Consider the following 19,568-nt stretch of genomic DNA (forward strand, 5'->3'; position numbering starts at 1 on the left):
ACTCTGGCAACAAGAGAAATGTCCTCTCACTGTCAACTGCATTTGTTTTCAGCAAACTTAACATGTGTAAATATTTGTATTTACATAACAAGATTCAACAACGGAGACATAAACTGAACAAGTTCCACAGACATGTGACAAACAGAAATAGAATGTGTCCCTGAACAAAGGGGGGTGTCAAAATGAAAAGTAACAGAATATGGTGTGGCCACCAGTTGCAATAGATCCGGGCTCTTCGCTGGCCATGGCAGAACACTGACATTCCTGTCTTGCAGGAAATCACACACAGAATGAGCAGTATGGCTGGTGGCATTGTCATGCTGGAGGGTCATGACAGGATGAGCCTGCAGGTAGGGTACCACATGAGGGAGGAGGATGTCTTCCTCGTAATGCATAGCTTTGAGATTGCCTACAATGAGAACAAGCTCAGTCCGATGATGATGTGACACTCCGCCCCAGACCATGACGGACCCTCCACCTCCAAATTGATCCCGCTCCAGAGTACAGGTCTCGGGGTAACGCTCATTCCTTCAACGATAAACGCGAATCCGACCATCACCCCTGGTGAGACAAACCCGGGACTTGTCAGAGAAGAGGACTTTTTTGCCAGCCCTGTCTGGTCCGGAAACGGTGGGTTTGTGCCCATAGGCAACGTTGTTGCTGGTGATGTCTGGTGAGGACCTGCCTTACAACAGGCCTACAAGCCCTCAGTCCAGCCTCTCTCAGCCTATTGCGGACTGTCTGAGCACTGATGGAGGGATTGTGCATCCCTGGTGTAACTCGGACAGTTGTTGCCATCCTGTACCTGTCTCGCAGGTGTGATATTCGGATGTACCGATCCTGTGCAGCTGTTACATGGTCTACCACTGCGAGGACGATCAGCTGTCTGTCCTGTCTTCGACGTCTCACAGTAGACATTGCAATTTATTTCCCTGGCCACATCTGCAGTCCTCATACCTCCTTGCAGCATGCCTAAGGCACGTTCACGCAGATGAGCAGGGACCCTGGGCATCTTTCTTTTGGTGTTTTTCAGTCAGTAGAAAGGCCTCTCTAGGGTCCTAAGTTTCCATAACTGTGACCTTAATTGCCTACCATCTGTAAACGGTTAGTGTCTTAACGACCATTCCACAGGTGCATGTTCATTATAGTTTATGGTTCATTGAACCAGCATTAAACCCTTTACAATGAAGATCTGTGAAGTTATTTGGATTTTTACAAATTATCTTTGAAAGACAGGGTCATGAAAAAGGGATGTTTCTTTTTTTTGTTGCTGAATTTATTTTGTGCACTGGCTGAGGTCACTCCCATCCACAACATAAAAATCCAATTAGAACTGTTTGATTAAGACCATAAACTACATCAGCTTTGTAGTGGTGGGTTAGACTTGGGACAAAAGGCAGCATACGCCACATCCCACTGTACCACCGCATGACCATGGCTGATGTCTGCGGAGTATGACCTATGCTTTCATCTATAAAATGTGTACAAGGAGTAGGTACATGTCAATTACAGAAACTTATGATTGGGTAGGAACAGGTCATTTGCTCTCCAATCTTAACAGTTACGCTGCAATTGCAGTGATAATAATATTGTATAAAAATGGTTCATTCAGGGAACAAAACAAGAAATAGGATAATGTCTTTATTATGAAATTGAGTCCAAAAAAAAAAAAAAACACAAATAAAGAATCTTCATTCATTTCTGTTCTTGTCCCAGAAAACAAAACCCTTAATCTTAGGAAAGCAGAGAAGAGGCTGAGGGAGGACTCGGAGCACAGCAGGTATCACTACCTCCATACGAATCTATAATCTGTATCATAACTAGTTTCCCCACACAGAGATATCGAAGAGGAACCAATCTAAAATAAAAAATATAATTTGGCGTAATTTTGACTGTGGGGGGAAAACAAATAATAATCTGAAGTCCGCATTACCAACACATGCGTAAAGAACACAAAAAACAGCCAGTCAATGAATGATGGTGAGATGGTGATTACAATGAATATGTCAAATGGCCAATGGAAACAAAAGGACATAAACAACAAATCAAAGAGGAGCTGAGCTGAGAAGCTGGGCTGGGAAGAAAGGATGCTTCCTCAATTTCCTCCTTCAGAAGGATCTCTGTCCATCGGTCTTTGAAACATCATGTTGGTGGAGGGGGGTAGTACTGGTTATACTGCTGGGCATACTGGTTGTACTGTCCCCAGGAATGCTGGCCCCAGTTATTGTACTGTTGCTGTAGAAGGAAAGCAAGGAAAGACAGGGTTAGTTGGCATTCCTGTCAGCGTCACCAGATGATAGGGTTGAACTCTATCGTCCTCCCATTTAAAAAATAAATAAATTCCAGTGAGAACCAATTGTCATGGAACGCCTTTGTCAGGGATGGTATAACATTTGCAATTTGTATTGCAAGGTGACGTGTATAACAATGTTTGACTGCTCTATCATAGGACTCACTTGGTACCAGTTGTAGTTGTAGGCAGAGTTGTCTCCCTGCATCATGTGCCCTGAGCCTGGGTGGTCGTCTGTACGCTGTCTCTTCGACTCGGGCTCCTGGGAGCTGCAGGGATGCGAAGAAACAGGTTCATGTCAATCAAGAGCACCCAACTAAATCAATTCAGGTATGGCGATTCACAACCTGCTATGAAGCTTCCTACTGTGTTGTACTCAATGTCGTAAATGTTAAACAGTGAGAGAAGTGAACAAATTCAAATCTTACCCATTCTCTGCTTTCCTCTTTGTCGACTCATGTTCTTTCAGAAGCTTCTGGTGTTCATCGTATGCAGTCACTAACCTGTGAGGATGGAAAAAGAGTACATGGTTGAGATTAGGAGTGCAAGCATGCCATATGGATTCATTGTCATTAATTGACTAATCAGAACACTGGTCAGTGAAAATGTACTCATTGTTTGAGGGTGTAGGTACTGTAGGTGAACTGACTTATTGATGTCGCTGCCAAAGTCCTCGAGGAACTCGACCTTGCGCTGAGAGAAGGTGAGGCGGCAGTCGAGGGGCAGCGGGCTGCTCAGGGCGCGGTCGAAGCAGGCCAAGATTTCAGCCTCATTCTGCTGCACGTCCCCACTGTACTCCAGCTCGAGCAGGTTCAGGTACAGCTTAGGACTCGTCTGGGGAGAGACACACACAGATTAATCAACTCAAATGGTTTCTCTAAACACATTTTCTCTGAATCAAAACTCCATTTGACACCATGTACTGTATCTCAATATCAAGATCCTGAAACAAGTGCTTCCATTCATCTAGCTCTGATCTTACCTGGTCCTTGTCTATGGTTTCCAGCAACACCTTGCGGGCCTTGGTGAGGCTTCTCTGCACCTTCAGCAGCTGCCGGGCCAGCTTCACGGCGTAGAATGACGTCTCGCTGGCGTTCTTCCCCGATGCCATCGCCTCGCTCAGCAGGGCCTCTGCCTCCTCCAGGTTGCCGTGGCGACGTTCCAGGCTCACCCGCCGCAGACGCACCATGGCCAGGCCCGGTACCACCTCTTCCAGAGACTTCAGGATGCCGCGCGCCTCCTCTATGTTCCCTGCAGGGAAACAAAACACAAAAACGGGGTTGAATGTTTTACTAGTCTGTATAGAGAGGCTACCAAGGCTTTTGAACTTCTATTACGTGATCGTCTCAGCCTCGTGAGTCGAATGCACTTGTCTGTAAATCACATCAGGTAAAGGTCTGACAAGTGAGGTGTGTGAATCGTGGGGCTGGCACAAGTCATATAACCAACAACTATGGACAACCACCATTAAACACAATTGTTTTATCAGAATTGTCTTAATACATTCATTTTAATAGGGTGGGGATTCATTTTTAATTTTCAAATAGACAAAGTTGACCTAATAATCATCATTTTTTTTTATAGATGAAGTCAGAAGTTAACATACACCTTAGCCAAATACATTTAAACTCAGTTTTTCACAATTCCTGACATTTAATCCTAGTAAAAAATTCCCTGTCTTAGGATCAACACCTTATTTTCAGAATGTGTAATGTCAGAATAATAGTAGAGAGATTTATTTCAGCTTTTATTTCCTTCATTGGGTGGGTCAGAAGTTTACATACATACACTCAATTGGTATTTGGTAACGTTGCCTTTAAATTGTTTAACTTGGGTCAAACGTTTTGGGTAGTCTTCCACAAGCTTCCCACAATAAGTTGGGTGAATTTTGGTTCATTCCTCCTGACAGAGCTGGTGTAACTGAGTCAAGTTTGTAGGCCTCCTTGCTCACACACATTCAGTTCTGCCCACACATTTCCTATAAGATTGAGGTCAGGGTTTTCTGATGGCCACTCCAATGCCTTGACTTTGTTGTCCTTAAGCCATTTTGCCACAACTTTGGAAGTATGCTTGGGGTCATTGTTCATTTGGAAGACTCATTTGAGACCAAGCTTTAACTTCCTGACTGATGACTTGAGCTTCAATAAATCCACAATTTTCCTCCCTCGTGATGCCATCTATTTTGTGAAGTGCACCAGTCCCTCCTGCAGCAAAGCACCCCCACAACATGATGCTGCCACCCCCGTGCTTCACAGTGGGGATGGTGTTCTTCGGCTTGCAAGCCTCCCCCTTTTTTCTCCAAACATAACGATGGTCATTATGGCCAAAGTTCTATTTTTGTTTCAACAGACCAGAAGACATTTCTCCAAAAAGTATGATCTGTGACCCCATGTGCAGTTGTAAACCGTAGTCTGGCTTTTTTATGGCGGTTTTGGAGCAGTGGCTTCTTCCTTGCTGAGCAGCCTTTCAGGTTATGTCGATTTAGGAATCGTTTTACTGTGGATATAGATACTTTTGTACCCGTTTCCTCCAGCATCTTCACAATGTCCTTTGCTGTTGTTCTGAGATTGATTTGTACTAAAGTACGATCATCTCTAGGAGACAGAACGCATCTCCTTCCTGAGAGGTATGACGGCTGCGTGGTCTTATGGTGTTTATACTTGCATACTAATGTATGTACAGATGAACGTGGTACCTTCAGGCTTCTGGAAATTGCTCCCAAGGATGAACCAGACTTGAGGTCTACAATTTATTTTCTGAGATCTTGGCAGATTTCTTTTGATTTTGTCATGATGTCAAGCAAAGAGGCACTGAGTTTGAAGGTAGGACTTGAAATACATCCACACCTTCAATTGACTCAAATTATGTCAAATAGCCTATCAGAAGCTTCCATGACATAATTTTCTGAAATTTTCCAAGCTGTTTAAAGACACAGTTAACTTAGTGTATGTAAACCTCTGACTCACTGGAATTGTGATAGATTATTCATTGTGTCTGTAAACAATTGTTAGAAAAATGACTTGTGTCATGCAAAGTAAATGTCCTAACCGACTTGCCAAAACTATAGTTCGTTAACAAGAAATGTGTGGAGTGGTTGAAAAACGAGTTAATGACTCCAAACTAAGTGTATGTAAACTTCTGACTTCAACTGTACAGGAAGAGGGTAAGGTTGGTACATATTCTTTTACAAGCAAAAACGGCACAGTCGGGAGGAGATGCTCAAAAACATTTCATTTAGACGGGAGTGAGGGAGTTACTTTACAAGCTCAAAACCATTTAACAAAATTGACAACCATGGTAATTTGCTTGACAATGAATCCTTACCCAAAACTCCATGACCATCACAGCTTTATGTGAATGTGATGTTAAGTGGGAACTACAAACACCACTCACCCTGCTGCTCCTCGAACGCGGCCCACAGGAGGTGAATGTTGGGCTTCTTGGATAGGTGGATGGTACACGCCTTCTTGTACACATGTCTCACTCCCTCGATGCTGTAGCTCTCTAGATATTTTGCGTACTTCAGTGTGAAGCAAGAGAAAGAGAGGAGGGTTGGAGAAAGAGGGGAGGACGGGGTGGATGGAGAGCAGGAGGTGGAGAGAAGACGAGGAAGGGAAGGTGACAACAACATTTTAAAACACTTATTTCCGGTTTGCTCAACCAGTGAATTTCTTCATTGACAAGATCGTGTTTTTAGAAATGTTCTTTGTAAACCCATCAGCACCTTCATGGAACCAATAAGATAAGTTTCTGTAAGGTAGTGGGAGACGGAGAAGATGCAACGTAGTAGTTGGCAAATGCTGGAGTCAAATCTTGTGTGGCAAAGCTGGCCATCCCCTAATACAACAGATACAGTGGTTAACAGATCAACGTTACACGCAAAGAAGAGATGTTCAGGACGATTTACTGTTGTCAGGAAGTGATGCAATCGTTGATGGGGGAAGTGCGGGGGTCATTATTTTTGAGGTGGGTTTGAAGGTCAAAGGCTATGGTTGGGTTACCTTCATCCAGAAGTCCTCGTAGAGAGCACAGGCGATGAGGCAGCGTTCGAACAAAACGACCACGCGTTCGGGAGTGCCATTCTCGATCTCAAATTCCAGATACTCCTTCCAGTTGCTGAGCTGGGTCTTCTCCAGGGCTTTAACGTGGAAGTAGGGCCGTTTTATCTGAGGGGAAAGGGAAACACGGCATTCAACATGGCAGCGGACCAAAATGTACAACCATTTCAAAAGTAACGTTATTAACAATGGAAGGAAATTGAGGGATAGTTCACCCCAAAAATCAACGTTTGTCAAATATTTTCATACCTCGTATTCCATCTATTGTGTAGACATCTGTAGGCCTCAATCCCAAATGAATGGGAAAGAGTGGCACCATCCAATTCCATCTCCACCCAGCTTGACAAAGCCCACTTTAGAGGTATGAAAACTTTGAGGTGAACTATTCCTTTTAACAATATGAAATACAATTGGATGATATTCTGATCATTAAAGACAGATGTCAGTACTCACCCCCTCCTCGAAGGCCCAGCGCTTGCTGACCTCCTGCTCGTTTTGGTTGAACACCTCCTGACGCAACTCGATCACCTTGTGGCGCATGTTCTCAATCTCCGTCACTCTCTAAACATAACAAGACACTCAACGTTAACTGCTTGACTTTAAAACACAATCTCGTAACCATCTCATTCTCCACTGATGTGCAAACTGCATGTCCAGCTGCCAAGCTTATTTACATCACCCTGAGGCTGAAAGAGAGCCAGAGACAAGCAGGGGCTCTGCCTGTCGAAGGTGGCCTACCCAGGGAACGAGGCCCACCCCGGGGCAGGATATGTACCATATCCACCCTGTCTGTCGGCCAGTCCTGGTGCTGGGGACTGGAGAGGACGAGGAGGGGCCACTCGACTGGGCCAGCCAGCCACGATTTCTCCATTCCATATCCCTGACTGGATGATGCCCACGTACTCATTGGCTTGGCTGCTGACGGAAAGACACCTGCACAGATTTGTGTTTCACCCCATGGATGATGTCTCCATGGGTGATGATAAAGAGACAAGGGCCTCCTTCCTAACTCTCTGGTATGTTGTGGTACATCAACCCCCCTGAAGGTGAGGCAGCAGAGTCATACCTTAGCAGGATCTGGGAGGTCCTCGGTGCCGGCTGGGAGTCCCTCGGGCTCTGCGGGTGTTGCTTCCTCTCCATCCTCATTGACTGTGACTGCATTGGCTTTGGCTAGCTCCACCCTGAGCTGGACAAACTCCTCCTCTGACAGGAAGTGTTTGGGGTTGTTGTTCTGCACATGGTCTTTGAACCTGAAGAATGACAATCAGTACATCACTAAGAGAACAAAAAGTACTACCAGAAAATAGTGCACCTGAAAGTAAGTGTGGCTGACAAGGTTAGAACTAATGTCTGTGTTTGATTTCTATGAGCTACCCACTACCTGAGATGTTGACCATAACCCTCACGGACAGTTTATCAAAACCCATTATGAATGAGCTGGTTAGTCATACCTCTGGAGGTGCTGTGAGTAGAGCTGGGTGGGTATGCCCAGGATACGATCGTAGATGGCCGTGACGTTGGCCAATCTCTCCTGCTCCGTCTCCCAGTTGATGTAGGCCTCCCACAGACGGTCAGAGCGGAAGTCTGTCCCTGCTGCCAACACAGCATGCTCATACGCACTGTAGGATAGGACACAGACGACATGATTAACGATCAGGGTTGGGTAGGTTACTTTCTAAATGTAATCCGTTAGTTACCTGTCCACATTTATCAGTAATGTAACTGTTGGGTTAGCCAAGCTAAGTAACATAATCTGATTGCTGTCCCTTTAAAAAGGCATTAGAAGAAGACAAAAAGGATCCATGCCTGTCATCATAGTAGTCTTTGACTTGTGGTCAGACTAGCTTAGGTGGAACAAAATTAAAAACTTGCACTTTTTTTCAATGCTGAATTGAAGATTGTTGAGAAAAACAAAAAAGGTGTCAATACATTTTTTCTGCAAACATATTTTCGGAATATTAATAATATTATTCGAAAGCATCTGATTAGTTCTTTCTTGGAAAACAAATTACTCCCGAACCCTGTTAACAATACACTATGACCTGTAAAACACTTTGGAAGTGTCACAAGGTTCTCACACACAGGTGTGTTTTTTTAAATATTTATTTTTATATTTTACCCCCTTTTGTCCTCAATTTTTGTAGTATCCAATTACTAGTAGTTACTCTCGTCTCCACTCCTGTACGGACTCGGGAGAGACGAAGGTTGAAAGCCGTGCGTCCTCCAATACACAACCCAACCAAGCCGCACTGCTTCTTAACACAGAGCGCATCCAACCTGGAAGCCAGCTGCACCAATGTGTCGGAGGAAACACCGTTCACCTGACGACCTTGGCCAATTGTGCCAAGTAGCTACTATCTTGTCTCATCGCTACAACTACGGACTCGGGAGAGACGAAGGTTGAAAGCCGTGCGTCCTCCAAAACACAACCCAACCAGCCACACTGCTTCTTAACACAGCGCCATCCAACCCGGAAGCCAGCCGCACCAATGTGTCGGAGGAAACACCGTGCACCTGGCGACCATGGTTAGCGTGCACTGCGCCCGGCCCGCCATAGGAGTCGCTGGTGCGCGATGAGACAAGGCTATCCCTACCGGCCAAACCCTCCCTAACCCGGACGACGCTAGGCCAATTGTACATCGCCCCACGGACCTCCCAGTCGCGGCCGACTGCGACAGAGCCAGAGTCTCTGACACAGCTCGCGCTGCGATGCAGTGCCCTAGACCACTGCGCCACCCGGGAGGCCCCCGGCGTTTCACTTTTCAGTGAGGACAAAGCTCTTTACTCACGCTCTAATGCGTGACGGTGTCTCTGGGTCTTCAGGGTCAGCGTTGTCCTTGATGAAGGACAGGTAGTGGAGCCACAGGTCCACACTGAGGGGGATGGCATGCACACCCCGCCGGTACACCTGGGGATAGGAGGCAAAAACAACGTTGGAGAATGAGACAACCAGTGTGAAAATTACTGCATGAATGACTGTCACAGCAAGGACCCAAACAGTAGACAGCACAAAGCTCCAGCCCCTAACCCTGTCAAGCCCTTTCCGATCAGGACGGAGGATAGGAGGAGAAGATGTAGTGGTGTTTAATTGTGTAAATGGACACGAGCACCGCCACAGAGACTTACCTCCTCTGCCACCTGTGCATTGCCATGTTTCTTCTCAGTGTCAGCTAACTTCTTCCAGTAGCCATAGCAGTAGGGGTAGCGCAAGAAAAACGCATCAAACGCCTTCCTCACCACACCAAGATGATTCTGAGGCGGCAAAAAAAAATTACATTTCCAACTTGCTTCCTGACAGAAAAACCACAATGTTTACACGTAGCATTCAATACAGCAGATAAAACCTAGTCACAATACAAGCAAGGGTCAACACAAAAATTTCAGGACTTTTCCACACTCACCTCTTGCTCCACATACTGCAGCAGGTAGACCCAACCATTGAAGTCTTCAGGGTTTTCCTCACACCCTTTAGCCAGCTTCTCATACTCAGAAGGGATAAGAGGCTCTGTAGGGACAGCTGGATCCTCAACAGGTTCCACCTGCTCGGTCTCTTTGGATTCTTCCAGTTCCATGTTAGCTGGGCTACTATCCTCTGCAACCATTGGTGGCTGGGCTTGGACTGGATCTTGTTGCTGTTCTCCAGTGTCGGACAACTTCTCGCTCTGTATCAAAGGCTCTGTGGCTGTGTTGTGTCCATCCTGACTCTCGTCTGACGATGCCTCCATTTGGTTCTGTTGTTCTGCCTGTGGAGAACGAGACTGCTCATCTGAATCCTCATGCTCCCGACGCTCCTCTTGGAAGAGTTCAGCGCTCGCTAGCTGGAAGTGCTGCACCGCCTGTTCAACAGATCCTAGATCAGACTGCTGGACCTGGTGCTGCTCTATTACCTCTGGCGACGACTGATCTGACTCTGAGTCCGAGTCGTGGATAACCGTGGTGAGGTTATGGGGATCCTGGTCAAGGGGGAAGGAAATTATTACCAACTAACAAAATAGGCCTCATGTTTGAGAGAGCACCACTGCTGAAAGATGAAAGTTTTGGTGTTTAGACCTACTAGTAATGCAGGCAGACAAAATAGCATGTGTCATGTTGTTGTACAGAATAATAACAAAAGGGATACATTGGCCTTGTCATTACAACTACGTCCAGGGCAAAAGAGGTCAAACCCCACGTGCATTTCCCACACTGACCTGATCCATGGTCCATTCAGCAGCATGCGTGAGGACAGGCAGGTCAGGGAGGAAGTCCTCTCCGTTGCCCTCCATGGCTGGGGACTCCACACTCTCAGGGCTGTCTGTGTCCAACATCCCCGTCATGGGCTCGTCTGAGAGGTGCAGGTCTGGGGAGAGGAGAACATATTGCACGTCAATATCACAAGATCGAGAAGGGACAGTAACTATTAGTTAGTATTACAGAAAATTGATGTGGAATCACGTATGACTGGGTGATATGGCTGGTCCCATGTTTCATGAAATCCCAGAAAATGTCCGTACTAGGAGTTTCAACATTAACGTTATAGATCCCAACTTTGTTTTAATATAATCCCATAACCAAAAAAACGGTATCTTCCCCCACTGCACTTAAAATAAATCACAGTTCAGTTACACACCAAAAATATGTTATAAAATGTTATAGCCGATAGACTATGAAGGCCTGTGGAGATTGTGTAATTCAAAAACAAAACAGAGGAAGAGGCAAACGTCAGGCTACTTGGTGAATTTGCAAAGCATGCAAGACAAGATATTGAGAGATGCAGATGATCAAAACATATGAGCACGCTTCTTCTTCTGCCTCTCTCAATCCCTCCGTCACACTGGCTTGCCTGCGCTGTCTCTTCACTAATGATGCAAGTGTGTGTTCAAGCACAGTGTAGCCTACTCAGTTTTTGCGGCATGAAATCACAGTGGGCTACCGGTAGCATGTATCGATTACGCTTTTCAGGCGTAATGGAATGTGGCCCCTTGAAAGTGCCTCAGCTGCAGCATAAGTGTCTGTTAGGGTAGGCTACCCTACGGTTTTATTGTTTTATGCCAGCACAAAACCTCCTCTGGTGATATGAACAGACATTTTACTTGTCTGTAAAGGAACGCCACTTCTGGTAGCCTTGTGATGGACTTTAGTCCGGCTTCAGAACTGTCAACCAAATAAATCGAGCTGCTTTGTGCACGCAGACCACTCTTTCCATTAAAAAGTACTGTTTGTAAAATACCAAGACATTTAGTAGAAATACAACATAAAAATAAAATAAAAGCATTAAAACACAACAATCAGCAACCTTTGTTGTAAAGGAAAAAACAGAATATTTTAAGCCAGAGCAGAATTCTACCATCTTAAAAAAGTACAAAGATTTTTTTATAACTAACCCAAGAATGACCACAGCCTGTCGTTTCCAACGGGAACACATGAGTCAGTGGGCAGAACAAGGAAGGAGGTTGGAGATTCAACTGGCGCGTTCTAGCATGCATTTGCATATTTCCGTTAGGGAACACCTACTCTGAAGTGTGCAATAACTTCTTATGGCTGCAGGGGCAGTATTGAGTAGCTTGGATAAAAGGTGCCCAGAGGTGCCCAGAGCTCCTCAGTCCCAGTTGCTAATATATGCATCTTATTAGTAGTAGTATTGGATATAAAAGACTGAAGTTTCTAAAACTGTTTGAATGATGCCTGCGAGTATAACAGAACTCATATGGCAGGCAAAAACCTGAGAAGAAATACAAACAGGAAGTGGGAAATCTGAGGTTGGTCAATTTTCAACCCAGCCCCTATTGAATACACAGTGGGATATTGGTTATGTTGCACTTCTTAAGGCTTCCACTAGATGTCAACCATCTTTAGAAACTTGATTGAGGATTCTACTGTGAAGTGGGACCGAAAGAGAGGAATGAGTAAGAGGTCTGCCAGCAGTCACGTGCTGGTCATGTGCATTTCACATGAGAGGTAGCTGCGTTCCTTTGCTTTTCTAAAGACAAAGGAATTCTCCGGTTGGAATATTATTGAAGTTTTATGTTAAAAACATCCTAAAGATTGATCCCATACATCGTTTGACATGTTTCTACGGACAGTAAGGGAACTTTGACATTTCGTCTGTAACTAGGGAACGCGCTTCATGACTTTCAATTTGTTTACCAAACGTGCTAACAAAAGTAGCCCTTTGGACAAAAATGGACATTATCGAACAAAACAAGCATTTATTGTGGAACCGATTCCTGGGAGTGCATTCTGATGAAGATCATCAAAAGTAAGTGAATATTTATAATGCTATTTATGGAATACTTTTCACTACCCAACATGGCGGATATTTCTCTGGCTGGTTTTGGCTCTGAGCGCCGTTCTCAGATGCTTTTTCCGTAAAGTTTTTTTGAAATCTGACACAGCGGCTGCATTAAGGAGAAGTGTATCTAAAGTTCCATGCATAACACTTGCATTTATCAACATTTATAATGAGTATTTCTGTGAATTCATGTGGCTCTCTGCAATATCACTGCATGTTTTAGAACTACTGAATGTAACACGCCAACATAAAATAAGATTGTTGGATATACATATAAATATGAACTTTACTGAACAAAACATACATTATTGTGTAACATGAAGTCCTATGAGTGTCATCTGATGAAGATCAAAGGTTAATGATTAATTCTCTCTATTTCTGCTTTTTGTGACTCCTCTCTTTGGCTGGAAAAATGGCTTGGTTTTTCTGTGAGTTGGTGGCGACCTAATATAATGGTTTGTGGAGCTTTCGCTGTAAAGCATTTTTTAAATCAGACACTGTGGCTGGATTAACAAGAATTTTATCATTAAAATGGTGCCTAATACTTGTATGTTTGGGAAATTTGATTTCTGAGATTTCTGTTGATTTGTATTTGGCGCCCTGCAATTTCATTGGCTGTTGGCGAGGGGTTCCGCTCACAGAACCTAGACAGGTTAATACAATGAAAGATCAATACACTGCATTTCAAACAGCCAGGGAGAATGTAACTAATTCAGGGCTTGTAAGATTATACCTTGGCTAAATAATAGTCTTTCCACAACCATAAGACTCACTAATATTGTAATTATTTTAACAAAATAAATTGGATCTGCTTTTTGCAATAATCACTGATCTGGCTTTAAAGTCTATGAAAACGCCATTTTTGTTACAAATTTAACCAGAACCATGCACAGCCACTAATGATGACCAACTTCTTGCAGCAGGCATTATAGAAAATGAACACAGGTCCCATAAACACTCAAGTGAGTAACCAGCTAAACTTTATATTTAAAGTCTAGCCAACTTGGATCTAGGTAAACTTACAAATACACCTGTCCATCACTAACAACTCAGCCTGTTCACTTTGTTTAGACACTGAAAGTGGCCTATCTGTATAAAAATATAAGGTAAAAAAGGTATCGTTAGAAAGGATTCTCAACTATTACAGTAAAATAATGTCCAAGTGTTTCGGAGTCCATATGCCCAATTCTGTTGGACCAAAACTCAAATGCAAATAGCGTGTTTAAACTGTTCGTTGTCAGAGAGGAAGAAGTTATCTTTTGTCGTTGTGTGTGGCAGGGGCTTGGTGTCTGTGTAAAGGTGCCTACAGCACAGAAGGTGTGAAGGAGACAAAAATGATTAAGGCGGGAAAATGAAAACCTTGATACTTGCAAAAACGCTATGGTATGATATGGTCACCCAGCACTTGGAGTAAGAAGTGGATCCAGACAGTGTTGACATAAAAAGCAACGCCAAAGATCACATTGACATGACTGAATTATGGGTAGCCTCCTTCAGGATCCAAGAGTGAAATACTAACATGTAGGCTCAGCATCCCTGAACAGTCCATTACAAGTAAGAATGCTGAACAAACATAATTTCAACTTTCCTTGTTGTCCCCTGATTTCAGCAACATAGAGGTAATACGGTACAAAATATCTACAGGGAAGTGTTATCAACATGACTTTCAGTACGCTCATCTGTATATAGGTTTGTATTTCAGTTTTAGAATTTTTAATACAAGTGAAATTCGCACTTATACAAGCACCTGCACAATATGGTTGAGTCTAACCAAACCAGACAGGAATGCCAAATCTTCCAGCTGATTGCGAGGAAACATGCTTCAGTCCCCTACATTTGTCTATTGTATACATAAATTGTGCATCACGTGCAATGCCTCAAGAGATTGAAAATACAAGCTACAGAACCTTCAATGCAGTCGGAAAGTATTCAGATCCCTTCACTTTTTTCACATCCTTATTCTAAAATGGATTAAATAGTTCCACCCCCCCAATCTACACACAATACAAAAAAAGATTACAAATGTTGGCAAAGAAATTAACTGAAGTTACATTTACATAAGTATTCAGATCCTTTAATGAGTACTTTGTTGAAGCACCGTTGTCAGCGATTACAGGCTTGAATCTTCTTGGGTATGACGCTACAATGTCAGCACACCTGTATTTAGGGAGTTTCTTCCATTCTTCTCTGCAGATCCTCTCAAGCTCTTTCAGGTTGGATGAGGAGCGTCGCTGCACAGCTACTTTCAGGTTTCTTCAGAGATGTTCGATCAGGTTCAAGTGCAGGCTCTGGCTGGGCCACTCAAGGACATTGAGACTTGTCCCAAAGCCACTCCTGTGTTGGCTTGGCTGTGTGCTTAGGGTCGTTGTCCTGTTGGAAGGTGAACCTTCACCCCACTCTGTTCCTCTATCCCAACTCGTCTACTAGCCTCTGCTGCTGAAAAGCATCCCCACAGCATGATGCTGCCACCACCATGCTTCACCGTAGAGATGGTGCCAGGTTTCCTCCAGATGCAACAGTTGGCATTCAGGCCTAAGGATCTTGTTTCTCATGGTCAGAGTCTTTAGGCAAACTCAAAGCGGGCTGTCATATGCAGCCTCCTTTTACTGAGGAGTGGCTTCCGTCTGGCCCCTCTATACCACAAAGGCCTGATTGGTGGAGTGCTGCAGAGATGGTTGTCCTTCTGGAAAATGTTCCCATCGCCAGAGGAACTCTAGAGCGCGGTCAGAGTGACCATCAGGGTTTTGGTCACCCCCCCAATACCAAGGCCCGACTCCCCCAATTGCTCAGTTTGACTGGGCGGCCAGCTCTAAGAAGAGTCTTGCTGGTTCCAAACTTCTTCCATTTGACAATGATGAAAGCAACTGTACTTGGAGACATTCAATGCTGCAGAACATTTTTGGTACCCTTCCGCAGATCTGCGTCTTGACTAAATCCTGTCTTGAAGCTCTACAGATTATTCCTTTGAACTCATGGCTTGGTTTTTGCTCTGACATGCACCATCAACTGTGCGACTTTATAAATGACAGTTGAGTGCCTATCCAAATCCTGTCCAATCAATTAAATGAACCACAAGTGAACTTCAGTCAAGTTGTAGAAACATCTAATGGATGATCAATGGAAACAGGATTCACCTGAGCACAATTTCGAGTCTCATAGCAAAGGGTCTGAAATAACGTTTTTTTTTTTTTTTTGCTAAAATTACCCAAAACCTACTTTCGCATTACGGGGTATTGTGTGTATAATGATGAGAAAACAAATTTGAGAATAACACTGTGAAATCTGGAAAAGGTGAAGGGGTCTGAACACTTCGAATGCACAGTAACGCAAACATTTGGGTAAACAACATTATCTCCACGTCCTACCACCAAAAAGGACCAAGAGCATGTACAACCGGTTAAGTACGATAAATATTTTTATTCAACATTCTGGCCTGTAAAAATAATTGCGTCTTTGGTCAGACTGAAAGTCCATGGAGAAACCACGGTAACAATTTGATGTTTTAAGCAGGGTTATAGGTTCCTATTTTGTTACTCGTTTTCAGTTTACACACACATACACTGTTTCAGTGCATTTACTAGAGATGCCACAGGAACCTATAACCCTGCCTAAACATCAAATTATTTTGTTACTCGTTTTCAGTTATCATATATATATATATATATATATATCACACAAAATACATTTCATACATACTCCAGATTAGTAACCTGAACCATTCAAGTCATGCTCAACTTTATTCAAGTAGTTGTAAACCAAAGAATCCCCACCGACCGCAGCTCCTGACTTCTTCAGTCACATCGACTTGTGCAAGCATGCGTACTTCCGTGTTAAGGAACATGGCTAGCATGTTAGTTAGCACAGGCGCGCGTGATGGCGTCGAGTAATGGCAGCTATCATATCTAACTAAACATTTTACTTGCTCAATCAACAACGACCAAAATATCTAACTATCTAGCCAGCCCACTTGTAATGATAGCTAGCCAGACCCCATTGAAGCACGACGCGGTAAACACAACAGTGAAGTTGGCTTAGTAACCTAACTAACCGTAGCTAGTTAATTCAAACGGATCTAAATACCTAACTTACCCACTGACTGTATATCCTCGACAATAAGACGTTAGTAAAGTTCACATATGCGGTGTGTCATTGTAATGATAGTAGGGAAAGGCGACCGTTTAATTTTAATCCAATAATTGGCTGAAAGTCTTAAACAGTACCCCAGCGTAGTGATGTCTTCAACCCTGCCTCGGTTTGGGCCTAACGACGTTAGCTGCTAGCTAGCCAGACCGCACACGTCCACCACCATCTTCACAATACAGCAAGCGGAGTGTTAACAAGTTCAGGGGAAAACATGTATAAATATTTTTTTCCAACTTACCAGTATCTTCCATGAAATTCAGTTTCGACAAATGTGTATTTCTGTTACTTTAAACGTATCTAACCAACAACATGTAGCCGCGTTTCTACTCTCATTCTCCAGCGACAACTTTGAGGAGGCTTCGGAAGGGCAGACAGAATGTGCGCATGCGTAACGTTCTCAATAGTTACCACAAACACAAAGTCAAAATGGCTATATCGTAAATATTTGCTTTTGGTTTAAGGTTTCGGTCAGGTATAAGGTTAGCAGTGTATTTCATGTTATGTTTAAAATCAGATTTTAAGAAGATTAATTGTAGAAAGAGGCGGAGTTTAGCCATAATGTATTTGTGGCTGTAGTAACTAGTGACGACCCATGCGTACTGTAGGGGGGTGGATCCACTAAGATAATGGCTGTGTTCGAGAGGATCAAAACCGTAATGTATCATGGCTAAATTGTGACTGACTGATCTACAACAAATAAAGAGTAGTTATATATGATACAATGTTCTTTGTTGAGTAGTCAGTCGGCTCCAATGTTGAACAAGCCCAAAGTAACCAAGAATGTTTACACTGTATATCTGTCGACTTAGCCAGTAGAGGCTGCAGTCACGGATTTATGCAAAATGGTGAATAAGAATAAGATAATAATATACCTATTTGTCATTGGCTTTGTTGCCACTATTTTACATGATTTAAAAAACAAACATTAATTTATCATTGAACTGTAGAAGAATTGGAATAGGAGCATAGATTTGACTAAGGTCGAGATTCGAAATAATAGAAGAAATCCAAATTAGGCGAGCGAGTGTATTCACTGACATTTAACCTCTCCCTGACCTACATGTTTCAAGCAGACCACCATAGTCCCTGTTCCCAAGAACGCGAAGGTAACCTGCCTAAGTGACTACCACCCCGTAGCACTCACGTCAGTAAACATGAAGTGCTTTGAAAGGCTGGTCATGTCTCACATCAACACCATCATCCCGGAAAACCTAGACCCACACCAATTTGCATACCGCCCCAACAGGTCCACAGATGATGCCATCTCAATCGCACTCCACACTGCCCTTTCCCACCTCAAAGGAACACCTATGTGAGAATGCTATTCATTGACTCCAGCTCAGCGTTAAACACCATAGTGCCCACAAAGCTCATCACTAACTAAGCTAAGGACGCTGGGAATTAACACCTCCCTCTGCACCTGGATCATGGACTTCCTGACAGTCCGCCCCCAGGAGGTAAGGCTAGGCAACAACACATCTGCTATGCTGATCCTCAACACTGGGGCACCTCAGGGGTAGATGCTTAGACCCTTCCTGTACTCCCTGTTCACCCACGACTGCGTGGCCATGCACGACTCAAATCCAATTTTATTTGTCACAGGTGTAGACCTTACAGTGAAATGCTTACTTACAAGTCCTTAACCAATAATGCAGATAAGAACAATACCTTAAAAAAATAAAAAAATAAAAGTAACAAATAATTAAAGAGCAGCAGGAAAATAACAATAGCGAGGCTATATACAGGTGGTATCAGGTACAGAGTCAATGTGCAGGGGCACCGGTTAGTCGAGGTAAATGTGGCAATATGTACATGTGGTTAGAGTTATTAAAGTGACTATGCAAAGATAATAACAGAGTAGCAGTAGTGTAATAGAGGGGGGACAATGCAAATAGTCCGGGTAGCCATTTGATTAGATGTCCAGAAGTCTTAGCGCTCCGGTACCGCTTGCCGTGTGGTAGCAGAGGGAACAGTCTATGACTAGGGTGGCTGGAGTCTGACAATTTTTAGGGCCTTCCTCTGACACCGCCTGGTATAGAGGTCCTGGATAGCAGGAAGCTTGGCCCCAGTGATGTACTGGGCTGTACGTATTACCTTCTGTAGTGTTTTGCAGTCGGAGGCTGTGCAGTTGACATACCAGGTAGTGATGCAACCATTCAGGATGCTCTAAATGGTGCAGCTGTAGAACCTTTTGACGATCTGAGGACCCATGCCACATCTTTTCAGTCTCTTGAGGGGGAATAGGTGTTCTAGTGCCCTCTTCACGACTGTTGTGATGTGTTTTTGGACCATGATAGTTTGTTGGTGATGTGAAACTCTCGACCCGCTCCACTACAGCCCCTTCAATGAGAATGGTGGCGTGTTCGGCCCTACTTTTTCTGTAGTCCACGATCAGCTCCTTTTTGTCTTGCTCACATTGAGGGAGACACCTACTCATTCCAGGCTATTTCTTTATTTTGACTATTTTCTACATTGTAGCATAATAGTGAAGGCATCATAACTATGAAATAACACATATGGAATAATGTAGTAACCAAAAAAGTGTAAAACAATTCAAAATATATTTTAGATTTGAGATTCTTCAAAGTAGCCACCCTTTGCCTTGATGAAGACTTTACACACTCTTGGCATTCTCTCAACAAATTTCATGAGGTAGTCACCTGGAATGCATTTCAATGAACAGGTGTGCCTTGTTATTTGTGGAATTTCTTTCCTTCTTAATGTGTTTGAGCCAATCAGTTGTTGTGACAAGGTAGGGTTGGTATACGGAAGATGGTCTTTTACCAAATAGGGCTAAGTCCATATT

The 19,568-nt window shown here is 43.7% G+C and overlaps 1 protein-coding gene across 1 annotated transcript; it reads right to left on the reverse strand.

The window, feature by feature from the left end:
- Positions 1 to 1,626: 1,626 nt before the first annotated feature.
- Positions 1,627 to 17,151, reverse strand: LOC135505695 (pre-mRNA-processing factor 39-like). Its single transcript, XM_064924740.1, has 15 exons — positions 17,001 to 17,151; positions 10,539 to 10,687; positions 9,750 to 10,301; positions 9,475 to 9,600; positions 9,138 to 9,256; positions 7,800 to 7,967; positions 7,415 to 7,598; positions 6,802 to 6,909; positions 6,292 to 6,456; positions 5,684 to 5,810; positions 3,273 to 3,541; positions 2,940 to 3,124; positions 2,719 to 2,793; positions 2,457 to 2,559; positions 1,627 to 2,235 (listed from the first exon to the last, which is right to left on the reverse strand). Exons 1-15 carry the CDS (start codon positions 17,011 to 17,013, stop codon positions 2,143 to 2,145), a joined length of 2,436 nt encoding a protein of 811 aa, XP_064780812.1. The 5' UTR covers positions 17,014 to 17,151; the 3' UTR covers positions 1,627 to 2,142.
- Positions 17,152 to 19,568: the final 2,417 nt, after the last annotated feature.

Source organism: Oncorhynchus masou, chromosome 19 (assembly GCF_036934945.1).
Source record: "Oncorhynchus masou masou isolate Uvic2021 chromosome 19, UVic_Omas_1.1, whole genome shotgun sequence".
Taxonomy (NCBI): domain Eukaryota; kingdom Metazoa; phylum Chordata; class Actinopteri; order Salmoniformes; family Salmonidae; genus Oncorhynchus; species Oncorhynchus masou.